The 19890-nt window shown below is 44.9% G+C and overlaps 1 protein-coding gene across 1 annotated transcript in view; it reads left to right on the top strand.

Annotated features, from left to right (window-relative positions):
• Positions 1-19890, top strand: part of LOC308109195 (ankyrin-1-like) — a gene marked incomplete at its 5' end in the record, with an annotated part of 105367 nt that overhangs the window by 67036 nt on the left and 18441 nt on the right. Inside the window, 10 exons of the mRNA XM_080462619.1 lie at positions 106-212; positions 2087-2311; positions 7061-7215; positions 7747-7958; positions 8035-8242; positions 8334-8430; positions 8611-8839; positions 9163-9288; positions 9911-10033; positions 11597-11678. Of these exons, the coding sequence (XP_080318745.1) occupies positions 106-212; positions 2087-2311; positions 7061-7215; positions 7747-7958; positions 8035-8242; positions 8334-8430; positions 8611-8839; positions 9163-9288; positions 9911-10033; positions 11597-11678 (1564 nt within the window). The remainder of the gene's footprint in view (positions 1-105; positions 213-2086; positions 2312-7060; positions 7216-7746; positions 7959-8034; positions 8243-8333; positions 8431-8610; positions 8840-9162; positions 9289-9910; positions 10034-11596; positions 11679-19890) is intronic.

Raw genomic sequence — 19890 nt, 5'->3', positions numbered from 1 at the left:
GAATGTCCAGATTTATGTCTCATCCCTTTCTCACTGCCGTCTGGTTTAGACGTTCCTTTGTGCCTTCACGTTTCACGGCAGTGACCTCTCCCGTCTGTCTCACAGCATCTGGCCGTGGCGAAGGACTTTGACGGCGACTCTCTGAGGAGGTACAGCTGGACCGCCGACGCCCTGGACAACGTCAACCTGGTCTCCTCGCCCATACACTCCGGGTAAGCTCGCTCGAGAGGAGGAAGCAGGAACGACTCACTCTGCTGCCTCACACTAAGAGGAGGATGAGGCGTCCGTCTTCGTCTTCTCTGGTTCTCGTTGTCTTTACCTGCAGCGGTTTCTCCTCATCCTCTCCGACCGTCTGTTCTTCTCAGCCTGTATTTAATGTATTGGTAATAATAAGGGACTTCCTTCATCTCTGGAGTTAGAAAAAATGTGTGCTTGTGATGCTGGAGGTCTGATAAATCACTTCCTGTCACTCATCTGATCACAGAGGCAAAGGAAGTCGGAGTCGGTTTGACGGAGAGTTTGACATTGTGGGAACATTTTTTTTTTTTCACTTTCTGGGGGAGATTTCCTCAAAAATGTCACAAAGAACAGAAGGAAAACAGTTTAAAACTGTTCTATCGAACTTCAACACAGCAAATGAATGCATCATAGTCATTTTGGTCTTATTGTGGTACAAAAACTTCATTCATTTTCCAATGCAACTTGCTCGTCTGTCCACACGAATGTCCATGTGTAAATACGTAAGTTACTGCTCGGCGAAGCCGCGCCTGGCTGTCATCACATGTTGAAAGGAACGAGCGTGAGACCTCCTCCAGAAAGCGAACACGTCCCTTCATGTCAGACCGTTTCTCGGTGCCGTCTTCTCGCTGGTGTTTCCAATGAAAGCCTCTTGTTGACTTGTTGCTCCTGCGTTGCTTTGTCGTCCATCCTGCAGTTTTTCCTCTCCGCTCCCGCAGTACGACAGCAGGTGATTGACTGTGATTGGTCCCCTCCCTCTTCTCATCACCAACACCTTGTTTCCGGTGGCGTGACCCCTCCCTCCCTCCTTCCCTCCCTCCTTCTCTCTGTCCTCTCATAACATGTGTGTTTGCTCTCCTCACCGTGAACTCTTGACGTGAAGTGGTTTGGACTGTCGTTCTCCGTGACTCTCTAACACCTCCGAGTGACTTCATGTTGTGAGATCTGACCGAGTGCAAGTTTTTTTCTTTGTTTTTGTTTTTTTTTAATTCTCACTCGTTTCCTGTTTTTAAAATCTATTTGATCAACAGCCAGTTGAGTTTAACATAGTGAAAACTCTGTTCATTCTCTGGGTAAAGTTACCCTTTTAGTCCAGCATTTCAAAGGAATGATTGATTCATTTATGGATGGATGAATGGAAGTTGGAATGATGGAAAAACAGATGAATTTAGATGAAAAGTTGCACTGAGACGTGAAGAAATTGGTGATGATCGATGAATTAGACAATAGATAGATTCATTCATTCATCCAGAGTTTTTTTTTTTTAACCACAGATGATCCATTAATGTGTTCAGTATCTTCATACAAACTAACACAACATCTCAAGTTATTGCGTGCGAGTGTGATTGATTGGTCTTCATGAGGTACACACAAAGCTAACATGGGTAACACACACAGGGGGGGCATCAGAGGTTCCTGTGGGGGCTCCTCGGCTGTGTCGTTCACACATCTGGAAATATTAGAACCCATTTGAAGTCACTGATGTTTGAAAAAAACAGCCTGTAGGTTGTACAGAAGCAGGTTTTTTAATGAGCCGGTGATCAGGAACACACGGATCACAGCCGAAGCCAACACAGAAAAACTCCTCACGTTGTTTCTGTACCTCTCTACACCAACTCTGCTCTGTGTATTTGAAGATCACGGCATGGGAAGCGACCTCACCTCAACTAAATCTCTTTCTCCATCAGTACTGCTGTTGAGACGACATGTTTTACTTCTTCTTCCATTCCTTTCTCAAAATCCCCCCTTCCGTCTCCATGTTTCCGTGTCTTCGTTTGCCCCCGCCTCACTAAATTCTCTCTGTCTGCCGTCACTCTTCTTCCTCTCCGTCCTCTTGGCCCTCCGGCAGGTTCCTGGTCAGCTTCATGGTGGACGCCCGCGGCGGCTCCATGCGAGGGAGCCGCCACAACGGCATGCGCATCATCATCCCGCCCAGGAAGTGCACGGCTCCCACCAGGATCACCTGCCGGCTGGTGAAGAGGCACAAGCTGGCGTCGCCGCCGCCGATGGTGGAGGGAGAAGGTCTGGCCAGCCGGCTGGTGGAGGTCGGGCCGGCCGGAGCGCAGTTCCTCGGGTAGGTCGCCACTGTTTTTACACGACTGCGACGAGATTTCGCTGTTTGCTCAGGTGCTTATTTTCGCTGTGTGACTTGACATCTCCTTCCTTCTGCTTCCTGCCACCGCCATCTTCAGCCACCTGCGTTTCTGTTTTGAGAGTGTGAATGGGTGAACGTGCACGCGGAGGTGGATTACCTGCTGTTTGATTTGCATCGGAAGCCTTATGAAGCCAGTTCCCCCCGCTGTGTCCGTCTGACGGAGTGAAGGCAACATCACTAACGGCTTTAGAAAACAGCAGATCTGAGCTGAGGTTACAATTCATACAAATGCAACTTGAAGACAGTTCTGTTGATTCATTGACGAAACATTAGAGTTTAAAGCTTGCTATCGGAAAGCAGCTCATGTTATTGGGGAAAAAAACGAAATCGGTGGTTTTCCAACTTGTTTTCCTCTGGAGAACATCAAGACTGCTTATATAAACAGCTGTTTCATCGATGAAATAAACATAACGGTGAAGCTCGATGGCAGTTGGAAGAAGAAGCAATAGGCACGTCTGCTGTGTGTGGCCAAGGACACCTTTTTTAACCTGTAAGACCTAGTTCAGGGTCTTAAACACGTTTTAGTCCAATTTCAATTGGAATGGGTCAGACTGGTGAAATAGTGCCATGACAGCCTTTAAATTTAAACGTCAAAGTTTTTCTTTGTTGTGGTGGAGAGTATATGTGACACAAATGTTGATATTTTCACAACAACAACAAAAAAGAAACAATTACTGCTGAAAATGACTCCAATCTCAACATAAAGTCAATTTTAATGATGTAAAATACAATGAAATGTCCAAAACAAAAACCTATCTTTTGCTGTTCTTAATCATTCATGTTCTTACAAACTCACTTTGAAGCTAGTTTGATAGCGACGAGGTCGCTATCTTTCATGGCAGCATCAGCAGTATCTCAGCTCGTCGCTCAGTGTTGTGTTGTGTCGCTACTCTTAAGACATCAGCTAAGAAATTAATGTTTTCTTTGATATTTTTACAATTTGCTTGCTGATTTGGGCGGATTGGAGCCTGTTTTGCGGGCCGGTTTTGGCCCACGGGCCTCATGTTTAACCCCCCCTGTTCTAGTGGGTCCAGGACCTGATGTTGGGAATCACTGACAGATCATCGAAAAGGAAAAGTTTTCAAAACTGTATTTTTGAAGAACGTAAACAGGAATCCTATTTAATAAACTCAAAGCTTGTATGACATTAAAGTTCTCAGTTTGTTTTTATCACTATTAAAAAATAACCCTTTTAGTTTGGAAATGGCTTTTATTTATATTTGACTTAAATTAAATGTTAATAACGCATTAGATTTCCCAGTTTGCATTATTTACATGATAATAAGAAGCACGTTTTACTGCTGCTGTCCGAGTCCAGAAAAGAGCCGAACAAGCTCGTCTTCACAAACATCCACCGAGATGAAATGAATCTCATGAGGTTTCACTGTATTTTCACACTTTCACAAACATCTGCTGTGCAGCTGTTGACATATCCAAGAGTCGTTTTTGTTTTGGATCATTTATCATAAATCTGTATTACTTCATGTCTCTCTATTAAAATAAAATGCAACAAACAGTTAACGAACATGCTCAGGTCATCGTTGAACTATTAATTTCTCCGTTACTGATGTTGCTGAGACCTCATGATAGAAGCTGTAGGAGTCGTCTTATTACTGGATCTCGGTGGTGTGTGTGTGTGTGTGTGTGTGTGTTTACTGACTCTGCGAGTGTGTGTTTTGTTTGTTTGTTTGTGTGTGTGTGTGTGCGGTTGTGTGCGTGTGTTTCATTATCTTGCGGACACAGTAAACTGCATCTCCCCAGAAAGCTGCCAGCCCTTAATGAAGGCGAGAGCCTGGTTAGTCCCGTGCTTCAGCTGGGACCCAGAGGAACTAGATTTGTTGGGTAGGAAACCAAACATAGCAACCCCACCTTAACCCCCCCCCCCCCCCCCCCCCCCCCCACTCCTCCTCCTCCTCCTCCTCCTTTCGCACCGCTGTCCAGCTGAAGAGAACGACATGACCCAGGCTGATTCATGCTGATGGATTATGTTTCCCATCTCTGTTGACTTTGATTTGCCGGGTTGCAGCATTAACGTGGTTTTGGGAAGAAATCGGCTGGACGACTGTTACACTTCTTCCTAAAACTACACACTCTAGCTTGAAATCCATCGCAGTTTTCTTTAGAGTCCATGGTGTTTTTCTTTTCCCCTCAGAAGCTCCCGTTGAGCTTCGGACATCACTTGAATGTGCAGGTTTTGATTGGCTGTTGGGACCGGACTGCGCTTGTTGGGCATGAGCCTCTTCCTCCTCGAGCCGAGCGTCATCCTGCTTCCCATGAACGCTGTGACTTCATTATGAGATCAGTTTCATGTTTGTGTGCGCGATTCATTCAGAGACTTGGTTGGTTGAGAAAATTTTTTTTTTTTCTATTGATCCATGATGCTTTCATGTGAGCAGGGTTCTCTGTGTTTTTCATGTTTAATGGTTCATTGTGAGCCTGGAGATTATCGATAACGGAGCAACTGATTTGTTTTGACTTGCAAAAGTAAATTCCTATGTCTTAAATTCTAAAGACGTATAAAAATTTTGTTTTAATTTTGTAAATGTCGCTGAAAAGTCATGAAAACCAAATTTGAGTCACTGAATCTGATGTTTTTCCTTCCTGTGACTCTGAAAGTCTCCTTTTACTGTCAATCCTTTCTTCATTGCATATAATAATCACATATATATAATAGTCACTGTTAAGTTTTGTACATATTTATCTTTTAGTCTAATTGATTTGATACTTTAACTTTCTATTCTATTTATTATATTTTCTGTCTGGAGCAAAACCGTCAAAGATTTTCCCTCTGCGATTAATAAATTATCTATTCTTCACTGTCCCTATGCTTTGCATAAACCATGATGATACCGATAATCTTTTTTTTTTAATGTGAAAATATTAGTTTCTATCTTGTTGATAAAAAGATTAATCTTTGAATATATTCATCTTTCTTTTTTTTTTTTTAGATGTACATGTATATAATTCACTCATGATACTATTGTTTTTTTCTCTCTGTCTTTTAAAATGAGCAGAAAAACAGAAGTCTTTTTTTCAAGATAATACAAGTCTTTATTGAGACTACTGAGTGAAACCATAAAGAGTTCAATTAGTGTTTACATCAGGGTTGTCATACATAAGGCCCCGTGGGCCAAAACGGGCCCACAAGAGGCTCCAATCCGGCAAAAACCACCGAGAAATTGTAAACATTTTAAAGAAAACATTGATTTTTCAACACATTTCTTAATATAGTGACACGGCACAACTCTTGGGACCCGAGCTGAGATATCGGTGATGCTGCCATGAGGGGTAGTTTCCTCGTTGCTGTCAGGGGGAGCAAAACCACCCAGAATGCAGACATTTCACTGTATTTAACACCGGGAGGTTTCATCAAAATTAGCGTCATGCTGAGATTGTAGTCATTTTCCACGCTAACTGGTTTAGTGAAAATATCAACTTTTTCATCACATATACTCTGCGCCACAACAAAGAAACACTTTCAACGTTTAAATTGACGGGTTATTTAAGGCACTGTGGTGAAATTGGGTTGTGTGTGGCCTCTGAACTAAAAATGCGTTTGACTACAGATGAGCTGTTGCAACAGATTTGACCACAAAAAATTCCATAAAATAATGTCATTCCTATATGATTCCAAGCTTTGTGGATTTCTAAGACGTGAACCCTGGTTGTTCTATGTATCCTATGTATGCTGTTTGACCCCCCCACCACGCCGAGGCTCCAGTTTTACCATCCGCCTCTCTTCTGTTGCTTTCATGCCTTATTTCAGGGCTGTGCAGCTTTCTCCTCCCGCCCCTCATCGCACCTCGCGTCACGTTTTTACCTTCACTTTGAATGTCTCATGGACTCCGCAGCACGGCCGCCACTGTCATCACAAAGCCACGATTCATTCATATCCACACGGTCGATTACAGTTTGCCACACGTGTCAGTGTCACAGGAACTCGTGGATATTTATCAGGGTGCCATTTGTTTCACCTGTGGATGTTTTCTACCTAAATCTTTATAATCTACAAGAAATAATGAGCAGAAGCTTTTTATGGAAATGCATACGCGTTGTCACATTATAAAGATAATAATATGTTCATTGGTATCTTTATTGTCTACTCAGGAAAATGAATTTGCCACAATCAGAAACAAAAAAGACAGAAATAATGGCACACCAAGTAAAAGCAAAAACACGTATTTAAATTAAATTATGAAATATCAAAGTTTTAAATGTGCAAATGATATATCATAATAGATATTTATTGCAAGAGTTCAGCATTAAGAGGAACTACAACATTACTTCAGTGGTGAAAAGGGAAAGGAATGAACGCTACTGCACATAATGTGACATATTAAAGATAATTTGGCTGCCTTTTTTCCTTGCATTTAAAAAGTCAAAATATGGGCGGTGCAGATGAGAAGGGAGCTTTTCTCTCACATCCTCCTGAGCAAATCGCACCCTGCTCAAAGAAATTAGGAAAACAATGACTTGATTTTTATATTTACAAAGCTGATAAATGATTTGGCGCCAATCATTTTCACAGTTCCTGTGTTCTGAGAGAGAATTGAACCGTTCACTCTCCCTCCCAATCAGACCAGTATCTATAGGGTAGAATCGTTGCGTGTTGTGTGATTATTTACCGGTATTTCCCCCGACATTACCCCCCACCCCCCCACCCCCCAGGCCGGTGATCGTGGAGATCCCGCACTTCGGCTCGATGCGCGGCAAAGAGAGGGAGTTGATCCTGCTGCGCAGCGAGAACGGAGAGTCCTGGAAGGAGCACCTGTACGACTGCAAGACCGACGACCTCAACCAGCTGCTCAACGGGATGGACGAAGGTTAGACCAGCCGAAACACACAGACGCAAGAGATTTCATGTGGGATTCAATTTCCTGCGTCGGCTCGCATATTAGTAAGGAGCTGCTGAAGCCCCTCGGGACAAGATACCGGCTGTAAACTGATATACGAGAACAACTCACCGATAGCCGTGTCCAATAAAAGGATAATTGATTTAAAATGAAGCAAAACACAACACTTACAGGTGCTTCATTTAGAGGAGATGATCTGATTAGATTGTGGTTAGTTGCTGCGTGTATTTACATAATAATGAGAGAAAAACTGGGGCTTAAGAAGGAAGTCCATGCAAAAGGTATTAAGAGGTTGTTTTCAGGGATGTTCACAAAAAGTCCATTAAGCGCCATTTAGTTTATATCGCATCAATTACAACACGGAAAAGAAATTACATGTGTGACGGTGGAGAGGAAAAACTATTTGAATCATACGTCCTCATAGTCTGAAGTGTGAATGATGAATAACGTACGTTCACTTCCAGTTTCGTGGCGATAACGGTGTATTTCCTCTCCGCGTAGAACTGGACAGTGCCGACGAGCTGGAGAGGAAGAGAATCTGCCGCATCATCACCAAGGACTTCCCACAATACTTTGCGGTCGTGTCACGGATCAGACAGGAGACCAATCACATGGGACCGGAGGGCGGGACTCTGTGCAGCCGCAGCGTGCCATTGGTCCAGGCGTCCTTCCCCGAGGGGGCGTTAACCAAGAAGATTAAAGTCGGACTGCAGGTGAGTTGTGAGTTGCGAAAAGTTTTTTTTTTTTTTTGTTTCGCTTCGTCTCACACACGTCACTCTGTTCTCTCAGGCACAGCCGGTGCCCGACGACACCGTGAAGAAAATCCTGGGCAACCGGGCAACCTTCAGCCCCATCGTTACCGTGGAGCCGCGGAGGAGGAAGTTCCACAAGCCCATCACCATGACTATCCCGGTCCCGCCCCTTTCAGGAGAGGGCCTGACCAATGGCTACAAGGGAGACTGTACTCCCTGCCTCCGCCTCCTCTGCAGTATCACAGGTCCAAGCCACGTCCTCCACTTTCACTTTCCCAAAAGGTTTTCCGTCCTCATGCGACTTTATTAAATTCTATCCGTCTGACTGGTTCTCAGGCGGGACGTCACCGGCGCAGTGGGAAGACATCACGGGCACAACTCCTCTCACCTTCATCAACGACTGCGTCTCGTTCACCACCAACGTCTCGGCCAGGTGAGACGCAGAAGCACCGAAACACTTCACCTCATCCTCCGTTGTAATCTTTCAGATTTAGGGATTTTATGATTTCAAGTGAAATCAATGGTGTTCGGATCCGCTGAATACACAACCTTTTGAGAACGGGGCCTTATAGTTACCTTTCTCTGTACCTTGGTTCACCTTTTTCTTTTCTAGGTTCTGGTTGGCAGACTGCCACCAGATCCCAGAGACGGTGGGCTTAGCCTCGCAGCTGTACCGGGAGCTGATCTGCGTGCCCTACATGGCCAAGTTCGTGGTGTTCGCTAAGATGAACGACCCGGTGGAGTCCAGACTGCGGTGCTTCTGCATGACGGACGACAAGGTGGACAAAACCCTGGAGCAGCAGGAGAACTTCGAGGAGGTGGCCAGAAGCAAAGACATTGAGGTGCGCTGATGAAGCGTCCTTCCTTCTTGAAAGTTAAATAAGATATCCATCGATTGAGGATTTATCGTAATTTCCGGACTATAAGCTTCTAGATTTGTCACGCGCTTTGAACCCTGCGGCTTTAACAATGACGCCGGTTGAACGGGCTTCATGCCGCTGATACACCGGTGATGCGTTCAGGTGCATCACGTAACTGCAAAGTTTTTTTTGTTTCTTTGTTTGTTTCTTTTTTAATTTGGTGGGTGTGGCTTATATTCAGTTGTGCTCAATAGTCCGTAAATGTGCCCACGGTTCTGTTGCTAGCGTTGTTTCTGTTTGTTCAGGTTCTGGAAGGCCGGCCCATCTACCTGGACTGCTACGGAAACTTGACCCCTCTGACCAAAACTGGTCAGCAGTTACTTCTGAACTTCTACGCCTTCAAGGAAAACCGCTTGCCCTTCTGCGTCAAGGTATGTCAACACGTGAAGCTGCTCTCAGTTTCTCCTCGGGCTGAAACACGAAGAGTTACCGAAATTATGCAAACATTAAGCATGACATGAACGTTAAAGACGATCCTCAAAGTGGATCTGACTCGATAAAACATGAACCAGACACACACTACGGCCTCACGGCGAGTCCGCAGCACATAACCCAGGTCTCTTTTCCACTTGTGAATAACCTCATGCCATTGATCAGCTAATTAACTTCATGCAGTCCCTGATCAATCCTCATGCGTCATTACGGCCTGTGGTATTGTCGAAGCTGCTGGGAGTTTGTGTGGATCAGATCAAGGGCCAACTTGTCTCAACACCGTTAATTAGAGCAACAGTCAGAAGGCGCAGTGTGTTTAATATTGCATCAAGCTGACAGTTCAGCAAACCTCCTGTTAGAGGAAACACCATCTGTACATGATGTATAACAGAGATTTAATTAGAAGCGCAGTACTTACAGCAATACAGCAGGGTTTTTTTTAAGTCTTTTATTACAAGCCTCCATGAAATGAAAACTATAATTTTCAAGTTTATCTTTGGAGTATTTGTTCATTCAAGAGCCACGTAACATTTTCTAAAAACGCACCTTTTGCCTCCGCAGGTTCGGGATCCCAGTCAGGAGCCCTGCGGCCGTCTCACTTTCCTCAAAGAGTGTAAGACTTTAAAAGGCCTCCCACAAACGGCCGTGTGTAACCTGAACATCACACTCCCTGCGGTGAAAAAGGTAAGGTAGCGTGGACCCACCATTCTGTGTTGTCACGTCCATAACCATGTCCGTGGTCAGGGTAGCTCCGCCCCCTCCACCCCTCGATAACACAGATAGATGAAAAACAGAGAAAGACTTTGGCCAATCTGCCGCCACCGTGTCTTTTATCTGTTTAAAGCTTCTCTCTCTGTATATTGGTTATCTATGCAGTGGATTCTCGTCATTGGCTGTGTCATTTTCTTCTACCTGCTTTTTGATTTGGATGCTTCTGGCTGAGGGCTTGTCTGCAAAAGAGTCTTCTGATTATCAGGCTGGCTTTTTGTGGCTTCACTTCATTTGCTGTTTTTGCTTCTGAATGTTGGCGCTTTTATTTTACATTTTTTCTTTGTTTATCCTCTTTTTTTTTTCTTTTCATTTTGCTAAATTGGCTTCTCTTCCAAGTCGGAGCTTCTGTCAATCACTCCTTTTTCACACCCTGATGTTTCTTTCCCCCCTGCTTTCCATTATGTTACTCCCCCTGTTTCTGCAATGCATCTTGGGAACCAGGAAACGGAGTCAGATGCCGAGGATGAGGTAAACCGCACCCTCCCCACCATGTGCTGTCCACTGCGCTAGATCAGTAGCGGCCCTGCTCTGCTCTTCATAGCCTTATTCTTTCCGCTTCCACAAGGGCAATACTCTGATCCAAAGCAACCATTAGCTGCTTAGTTCTGCATGGTATACGCTAGAGATGGAAGCTGTTTATGTCAATCCGAATCCTTTCACTTCACAGTTTGTGTCACGAGTGGATCTGTCCTTCGTTCAAGATTGAACGCCCTCAGTAACCGTAAAATTTGTAGCGTTATCAGGAGTAACCCGACATAAATGTTATGTTTAGGTTCGTAAGTTAATCGTAGTGTCACCACGGTGCCATTAAAACTTTAAGACCCCGTTTACACGACAGTGTTTCAAGTGAAAACGCGTCGTTTTTGCATTTCACGTTTACATGGCCACGCTTTGAAAACGATGTCCATTTACACTGCAATTGCAGAAATGCTGAAAACGATGTAGGTAATGTGCAAGGCCACAACATTAACAATGGGCGTACGCGGACATTCTAGTGGACAGACGACCAAGTGGGATTGTTATTACGGTGACTTCAAAATAAAACTACCAAGTCCCAGGAGAATATGGACTGAGAGTCATGACACTCCGGACAAAACATTGTTCCGATTGTCCATCTGCTGAGCATGTGCAGAACCGTTTACTTCGGTCGTGGTGCACATGTGCAGTAGCAGCGTTTCCTCCGTCTACACGGAGGCGGAGTCAGGGCAATCTTGAAAAGTTCCACCCTGGGACCTATTTTAGTGTTTTTGTGTAAATGAATGCCCAAAACGAGATGAAAGTTTTCCGGTTTAACTTGAAAATGTTGTCGTGTAAACGGGGCCTTAAAGGAGGATTTGCTGGTTTGCAGTTAAATAAAATTATGAAATTTTTTTTTTTACAATAATTCAAGGTTCGATTGTTGCTGATTTGGCCGCCCCGTGCAATGCAGGGTGACGTAAAACTGATAGGTTTTTGTGTTGTTTGCTATTGTTGCAGACTGAAAAGCCAGAACGACGTCATACCTTTGCATCGCTAGCCTTACGTAAGCGCTACAGCTATCTGGCCGAGCCTGCACTGAGTGAGTTTGACATTTTCACTAACAAACCTTCTAATGAATATAATAAGTTTCGTGGATACGTTAGTTTATTAACCGTTTTAATTAACCTGTAAAAGAAAATGCGTGCCCAGTATGTACAGTAGATAGATGTGACTTACGTAATGTAATAAATGCATATTTCTCATCCCACATAACATGCACTGTCCACATGCTTGTTGACTACGTGGTACATATTTTTGCATGGGTCAATGAGTGGTTTTCTGTGCTCTGCTTGCCCACGGTGTGAGTTGTACTTCTTCTGGGTTTGTTTGGTTGATTTCCACTGCTGAGTTTTACGAGTCACATTGTGGCAGAAACAAAATTTCCTTTGGCACATTATCTCGGTGTTAACGGCCATTTTGAAAGGAGGCCAAAGTGAAATTTTGTTTGTGTGTCATTTGTCCCCTCTGAGCTTCGAGATCTTTTTGGCCTTGTGATGATGTAGCAGCTTTGTGTGGGACAAGCATGCATGTTAAAAAGTCTTGAGTTTTGCTTTCTTTCAGGTGTTTACTTTCTGTTTTTTTCCACAATCTCTGCTTGTCACCAGTTCGACCCAGCTTGACAAAATGCGCTAGACTTTAGCCTTTGAAAGCACATTTTGTCATATTTCGTTTATTTATTTAAAGGGAAATGGAAACTTCTGTAGCCTTTGGCTCTATTGTACCATATTATCTAAATTGTCTTTGAGGAATCTGTCAGTATTTCATTTTTTTTTAACCAAACAGATAAAAGGCACTTTAAAAAGCGGATTGAAACGAGAGCCAGAATCCATACGCCACTACTAGAACTTCTTAAGTCCAAAGAGAGAAAGTTATTTTTTGTCTCAATCCCAGTGCATTTGTCTTTTGCCATTTTTCCGTTGTCATTTGTTAGTCGATCTCATCGTCTTTTGATTATCCTTTGCTGCTGTATGTGCTTTGTGTTTGTGATTTCTTTCGTTGTCAGTGCTGTTGATGTGGTTGTAGTCATCCCAAAGTCCTGAATCACACTGTGACAAAGCTGTTTGTTTTGTACCGCCATCTTTGGTCTATACTCACATTTCTTACCCTGGCACTTAAACTGCTGTGTTTTTTCCTACCTTAATACTAGGACTGCATCACTGACCAACTCTTCCTCCTCTGATCTCCTCTTCTTTCATATTTCCCCCCTCCCTTTTTCTCCCAACATAATTTTATGTTATCTTTACCGTTTCCACATCCATTTTTATTATTTCTGCCATTCCTTCTTCGTCATTATTTCTACAATTTCACCTGAAGAAACTGCACTTGAGCGAAGCGCAACAGCAAGAACACTGCCTGGTGGTTACCCTCACAAACCTGTCTTTCCAACCAGAACTTACCCACCATGGTCGACTGCTCCTATTACCGTCCCTGGCCAAACAAGGCCCATCGGAGTGGGGGGTTCCGTCACCCCTGCCGATTCACCGACAGGCTCACCAGCTGCTTCTCCATTAAAATCCACCTGGCCCCCCTCAGCACCGTCACCTGCATGTGCCGCAACCATCAAAGCCGCTCTTGGAGCTTCACCACCAGGACCTTCCATGCCTTCCCCAGTTAAATCAGTCAGTGAAATAGCGTCTTCATCCCCTATCAGGTCGTACAGGACTATGCCTTCCCCAATTAAAACTGTTGTCCAGCCGGGTCAGTACCCCATCCAGGGGTCTGCCAGTCTTGTTTCCTCTGGAAGCCCGTGCAAACCTGCCACAGATCCAGCTTCTATCAAAAACTTTGCTTCTGCATACACATCACGGACTTCACCACTTCACTCAATACCTAATGGTTCTTTACCAGAGAGGTCTTCAGCTCCCAGTCCTGCTTCAGCAACCTCAAAGGCCCCATACAGCATGTACAACTCCAACCTGCCTTATAAAACTCCCCTTTGCTCTACAATGGTGACAGACGCAGGGGCATCAACCCTTTCCTCTGTTAAAAATGGCCTGTCCTCGTTAAAGCCCTCTGTGGATACACTCTCACCTCGAACAGGAAGGTCGCCTCTCTCGTCTCTCTCCTCAGCAGGTCACACAACCATCACTTCCTCAGAACTGTCCATGATGAACGGATCAGTCTCACCCGTTAAATATTCATCCTCCTCCACGCCGTCCTCTCCCTCCTCTCGCCTTCTCTCAGAGAGAAGTAGCAGCCTTCAGGAGAGGATCCTAGCCACAACCCAGGCAGCAACCTCGGGTGTCAGCGCCGCCATAAACGAAGCTATAGACTCATACTCTGTCTCGGGCTATGGCACTCTTAAATCACTGTCCTCCTCGCGTAGAACTGCACCAGCAACCTCTGCTTACAGTTCACTGAGATCTGCTGCCTCCCCAAGTGCAGCAGTGTCGCCCAATACCGTCACTGTACCTGTTTACTCATTGGTTAACATTATCCCAGAGACCCCTGTCAAACCAGGTCCTGGGTCCCTCAAAATGGCACTTCCCGATTCCCAGCGTGCTTCATCATCATCCTCTTCCTCTATGTCTTCCTGTGTTACTGCAACAAAACTTAAGTCCCAATTAAAATCCCCCCCATTTATCACACCTCCCATCATCCACCCAACTGCAGCTTCCAATCATGAGATACTGAGAGACGTAGCAGACATGAAACAAGACCTGATAAGAATGACAGCAATCCTCCAGACAGACACACAAACCGCAGCTAAAACTGTCCAGACATCACAGACTGGTACTCCTAAAGAGACCAAGTTAGAGGATGAAGAGCCATTTACTCTAGTAGAGAAAGTGAAAGAAGATTTGGTAAAAGTTAGTGAGATTTTACAGAAAGATATCATGAGTGAAGGTAAGACCATTCCAGGTAAAGGCAAAGGTTCAGAGGATGATTGGGAGGAATTTTCCAAAGATGAAATTGAAGAGGCACAAAGAAGCATCCTCTCAGACTATTTTGATGAAAATACCCTCCTTCTGAAGCACCAGGCTATGGCTAGCAAAGATCTAGACTTGGCAAAAGTAGTCGACTATTTAACAAATGACATTGGTGCCAGCTCTCTCTTAAAAATGGCCGAGCTAAAATGTAGGTATGAGGAGGAAACGAAAAGGGAGGGAGAAGGAGAGGAGAAACACAAACGTGTTCTCAAACCATCCATGTCAATACAAGAGCACAAACTCAAAATGCCACCTCCAGTCTCAGGCATGCTCAGGTCTCCTTCAGAGAAGGACCTCAGCAAACTTGCTGAGTCATATCAGGGGTCAGACACTATTTTGGAGTCACCCGAGGACCTGTCTCATGAGCAGGATAAAAGTCCATTGTCAGACAGCGGATTTGAGACCAGGAGTGAAAAGACCCCTTCTGCTCCTCAGAGTGCAGAAAGCACGGGACCTAAACCTTTATTCACAGATTCACCAATCCCACCCTGTGTAACTGAGACCAGGACAGAAGTTGTTCACATTAGGAGTTTTGAGCAGCCAGATGAACCTTGTGAACCCGGACTTATGGAAGAAGCTGCACCCGCACTTCCGGCGTTAGAGCCAGAAGTGGCTTCAGCAAGCTCCAGCAAAGCTCTGCAAATGAAAATACCAGAAGAAGATATGAACAAAAGCATGTGTCTCAAAGAGGAAACTCATATTACTACGACCACTAGAATGGTCTATCACAAGCCCCAGCTGACTGATGGCGCAGAGCTGATAGAAGAAGCCATGTCTGTAAGAGATATCATGAAAGCCTTCCAGTCAGGTAGAGACCCGTCCAAAGAGCTGGCTGGCCTTTTCGAACACAAAGCTAGTCAGGATTCTGTTAAAGGTGATGAGTTGACACCTAGATTCCTTGACCGAGACATTAAATCCAAGCCGAAGGTTGAAAGGATAATTGAAGTTCATATTGAAAAGGGTCACAGCACAGCAGAGCCCACTGGGGTTATTATCAGAGAAACCAAGAAACACCCTGAGCTTTATGTCTATAAAGGTGACCGGGGAATAAGAGAACTCACTGACTATGATGAAGCTCAACAGGAAGAGGAGGAGCTTACTGCCGAAGAATCCTTGCCCTCCTTCCTAGAAACATCGCGCGTTAACACCCCAGTGTCACAGGAGGAAGACAGTCGACCGAGTTCCGCCCAGTTAATAGGTGATGATTCGTATAAAGCACTGAAACTATTGAGCCAACACTCCATAGAATACTGTGATGACGAGCTGTCAGAGATTCGAGGGGAGTCCTATAGGTTTGCTGAGAAAATGCTTCTCTCAGAGAAACTTGACGCGTCACCGCTTTCTCACTCAGACACAGAGGAAACCATGGCTGACAAAAGTCGCCACCCAGTTTCCGAAGATAGTGGTAGCCGGGGCACTGAGGGCGTGGGACACGGTAGCCCCAAAAGAGAGTTTGTCTCAAAGTCATCCAAAGATGGAACTCCTAAGTCTGGTAAATACTCGCACAGGGACGAGCCATCTCAGTTTGATAAGGTGACAGTGCTCCATTACTCCACAGAACAAGGCAGCCCCAAACATGCAGTTTGGATGCGATTTACGGAGGATAAACATGACAGGAGCAGGGATAAGCTTCTTTATGAGGATAGGGTGGATCAAAGTGTCAAGGAAGCCGAGGAAAAGCTCAGTGAGGTATCGCAGTTCTTCCGCGACAAAACTGAGAAGCTGAACGATGAGCTGCAGTCCCCTGAGAAAAAGCCAGTGCGGCGAGAGCTAAAGGAGCCGAGGTCCTGGCCGAGTTCGGCCTGCAGCAGTCCCGAAAAAACACAGCAGAAGCCTAAAGCAGGAGAAGAGGGATTCAAAAGCAAACTCAGGGAGCCTTCAGTGAATAAAGTGTTTGGTAACACAACAGCAGCTGAAAAGAAAAGCTATAGCTTACCAAGCAGCCCGCAGAAAAGTGTTTTCTCTCATACGAGTGAGGATCAAATCAAGCAAACCAAGACCAGTGAGTCCGAACCATCTTCACCCGCTCATGTAAAATCAACATCTAAAGTAAGTGCGGTAAGAATGAAATTTGAATCTGAGGCTCAGAAAGTCGGTCAGTCCAGTCCAACCAAAACTCCCCCTCCAGTGCAGCCAAAGCCTTCAATAAAGAAATTACAAGAGAGCAAGCTTCCTGTTTATCAGTTTAGTTCTGGAGGAAAACCCAGGGTCTCTGATACATCAGAGGAAAGCCAGAAAAAAGACGTTGGGAAAGACACAGATGTAAGTAAATCTGCTTCGTCAACATCTAAAGTGCCAAAAGTAGACAAGCTGCCCAACAAAAATATCTCTGAAGCGTCAGTACCAATTAGTGATTCTAAGACTGATAAAGTTACTAAAATGAAAGATATTACGTCGAGTGTTACTCAGGATATTAAAGAAAGCCATAAAATTCAGACTTCAGTCAGTCAAGATACTGCTAAATTGGAAGAAAAAAGCAGCAGTGCTAAAAGACATCAACAAATCGCCAAAACTGAATCACCTTCCAAGGACAAAATACTCGAGACACCTAAACAAGATGGCGAGGAACCAGTAAATAAAAACCTCAGGAAAAAGACTGAATCACAAATTCCTGTGAGAACACCAACCCTCTCTTTAGACAATGACCTCACAAAGAAACAGACAACAGCTAAACCCTCACAGATACCTACACTATCTAAAATCAAGAGTCCTGAGAAAGCCCCAACAAAAACAGATTTAACCTTCGAGATTCTTGATAATGCTCCCAAAGATTCTAATTCTAATAACCTTCCAAGCCCGAGAGAAATGCTGGAGAAAGTCATAACACCTCCAGTTGCCGTAACAACCAAAGAGAACTTCAAGGGCATCAAAACATTACCAGTTTATGTTAGTGTCCAGGTGGGCCGGCAGGCAGAGAGGGAAGCCAAAGGAGCCGTTTCCATCGTGAGACAGAAATCAATTCCAGGACTCAGTCCCATCAGCCCAGACGACGACACACTCGAGCAGGTCTCATTCATAGACAGCTCAGGAAAAAGCCCCCTTACCCCAGAGACCCCCAGCTCTGAGGAGATAAGCTATGACCTCACGTGTCGGAGCCCTGACGGCTTCATGGGATTCATGCCGGGAAAACCAAGCACCATCATGGAAGTTTCTGAGGAATCAGAGGATGACAATCAGGGCAAGGTGGCTTTTCCTTTTGGAGAGACCAAAAGAGAAAGCGAAACTAGTGCCCATGTTACCCAAGCAGACCTCGCTAATGCTAATAAGGAAGACATCCAAGTTATCGATAACCAGCAGGAATTATTCGATGATTTCGAACTGGATGAAATGACAGTCATTAATCAAATAACATTGCAGGAGCACCAAGAAGTTTCAAAAGATAAAGGTATTGCATATATAGAGTTTCCTCCCCCTCCCCCCCTCGACTCCTCTTCAGAAATGTCAGATCCAGAGAGGAAGGGTTCTTGCGCCTCTTCAGAGACCGAGACGGAAATGATGGAGGTGAACTTGCAGGAAGAACACGACAAGCATCTGCTCACCGAGCCAATTATTCGCATACAGCCTCCTTCACCAGTGCCCCCGGAGACAGATGACGAACAGTCAAAGGATGATGACGATGAGTCAATCTTCCAGCCAATACCATGTAAGAAATTCACTTTTAAAACCCCGGAGGAGGAGGAGAAGAGGAAGGAGAAAGAAAAGGCATCCAAACTCAAAAAACATGATAAAAATGGAAATAACAAAGACCATCATAATGGGACTAATGGCAGCAATGGCTCCAGCAATGGTTCTAAAGGTTCTAATGGAAAAGTTGAGGACTATGAATATGAACAGAATGGAAATGACCAGTCCATAACAGACTGTTCAATAGCCACAACTGCTGAATTTTCTCATGACACAGATGCCACAGAAATAGACTCCCTCGATGGATATGAACTTCAGGATGAGGACGATGGCTTGTGTGAGCAGGCAGATTTACGGCTGTACGGACTTCCAGACAGCCGCAGGGACGTCTGGGCAACAGACACATATCGCTCCACTGACCGCTCTTTTCCCCCGACCAAACTGGAAGTTATTGAAGAGGAGAAAACTCCTGAGGAATGCCAAAAGGACGCTTTCAAAAATGACCCCCCTTCAAATGGTGGCAAACCTGAAGATGTTAGTAAAGACGGAGGTAAAGGTCAGGAACAAAAACGATCAGACAAAGAGGGATTTTCAGACACTTATTTTAGTTACAAGTTGGAAGAGGAGTTTAACTCTCCCTTCAAGACTGTTGCCACGAAAGGGCTAGACTTTGACCCCTGGCCCAATAAAAGTGGTGAAGAAGAGGTTGTTGACATGGGAGGGGCACAGGGAAGCGCTGGTGAGCCTAAGCCTTTCGGACTGGCAGTCGAAGACCAGTCCCAGGCAACAACGCCAGACACGACCCCGGCCCGAACGCCAACGGACGATAGCACGCCGACGAGCGAGCCAAACCCATTCCCCTTCCATGAAGGGAAGATGTTTGAGATGACACGCAGTGGTGCGATTGACATGAGCAAGAGGGACATGGTGGAGGAGAGGCTCCAGTTTTTTCAGATTGGTGAGCATTACTACTCAGCGGGCAGGTACAGAGTCAGAGACTTGGACTCAGATGCCTCCACACAACACAGGGATCAGTTTATCACTCAAGATCCCACAAATAGATTTTCTGTCCCTCAAGTGTCCATTCAGACCACAACTGTCCAACTAGAAATATCAAATGTTGCTGGAAGTTACAGCACATGCTCAGCATCCAACACTGAGCCTAAATTTTCCACTTTTAAAACAGGAGTCAAGCCTTCATGTAACAAATCTTCTGATGCTTCAAATAGCACTAACAGATCTAGAGCAACATGCACCTTTGATTTTTGTAATGACAAAACCTCAGGAACAACTGCAGATACATTTTACTGTGCAACATCAAACTTTACAAACTGTTGTGACACGACAGATAACTGTTTGAATAACAGATCGCCATGCATCGCAGATTATCAATCCACTTCTTCAGGTACAGCTGAGCAGAGGGACTACTTTGGTTGGGCCTCGCAAAGTCAGTCCACTTTTTACCAAAGCACTAATTATTCTTCCGCACCTTCACAACAGATCCGTACTTCCAAAACACGAAGCAGTAGTAGCACTACCGCTGACTCCCATTCTGACCATTCAGATGTCTTTCAGGCTGGCAGTACTGTGTTCAACTTGTTGTCCTCTTCAGGACCCGCTCTGCAGGAGGTCAACAGGATAGAAGCGTCCTTCAGCCAGTTAGAGGGAAACACAAGAGTTTTTCCTAATGTAGCAATA

This window comes from Lipophrys pholis (genome assembly GCF_963383615.2).
Source record: "Lipophrys pholis genome assembly, chromosome: 1".
NCBI classification, from domain to species: Eukaryota; Metazoa; Chordata; class Actinopteri; order Blenniiformes; family Blenniidae; genus Lipophrys; species Lipophrys pholis.
This window is presented reverse-complemented; position numbering and strand designations above follow the sequence as displayed.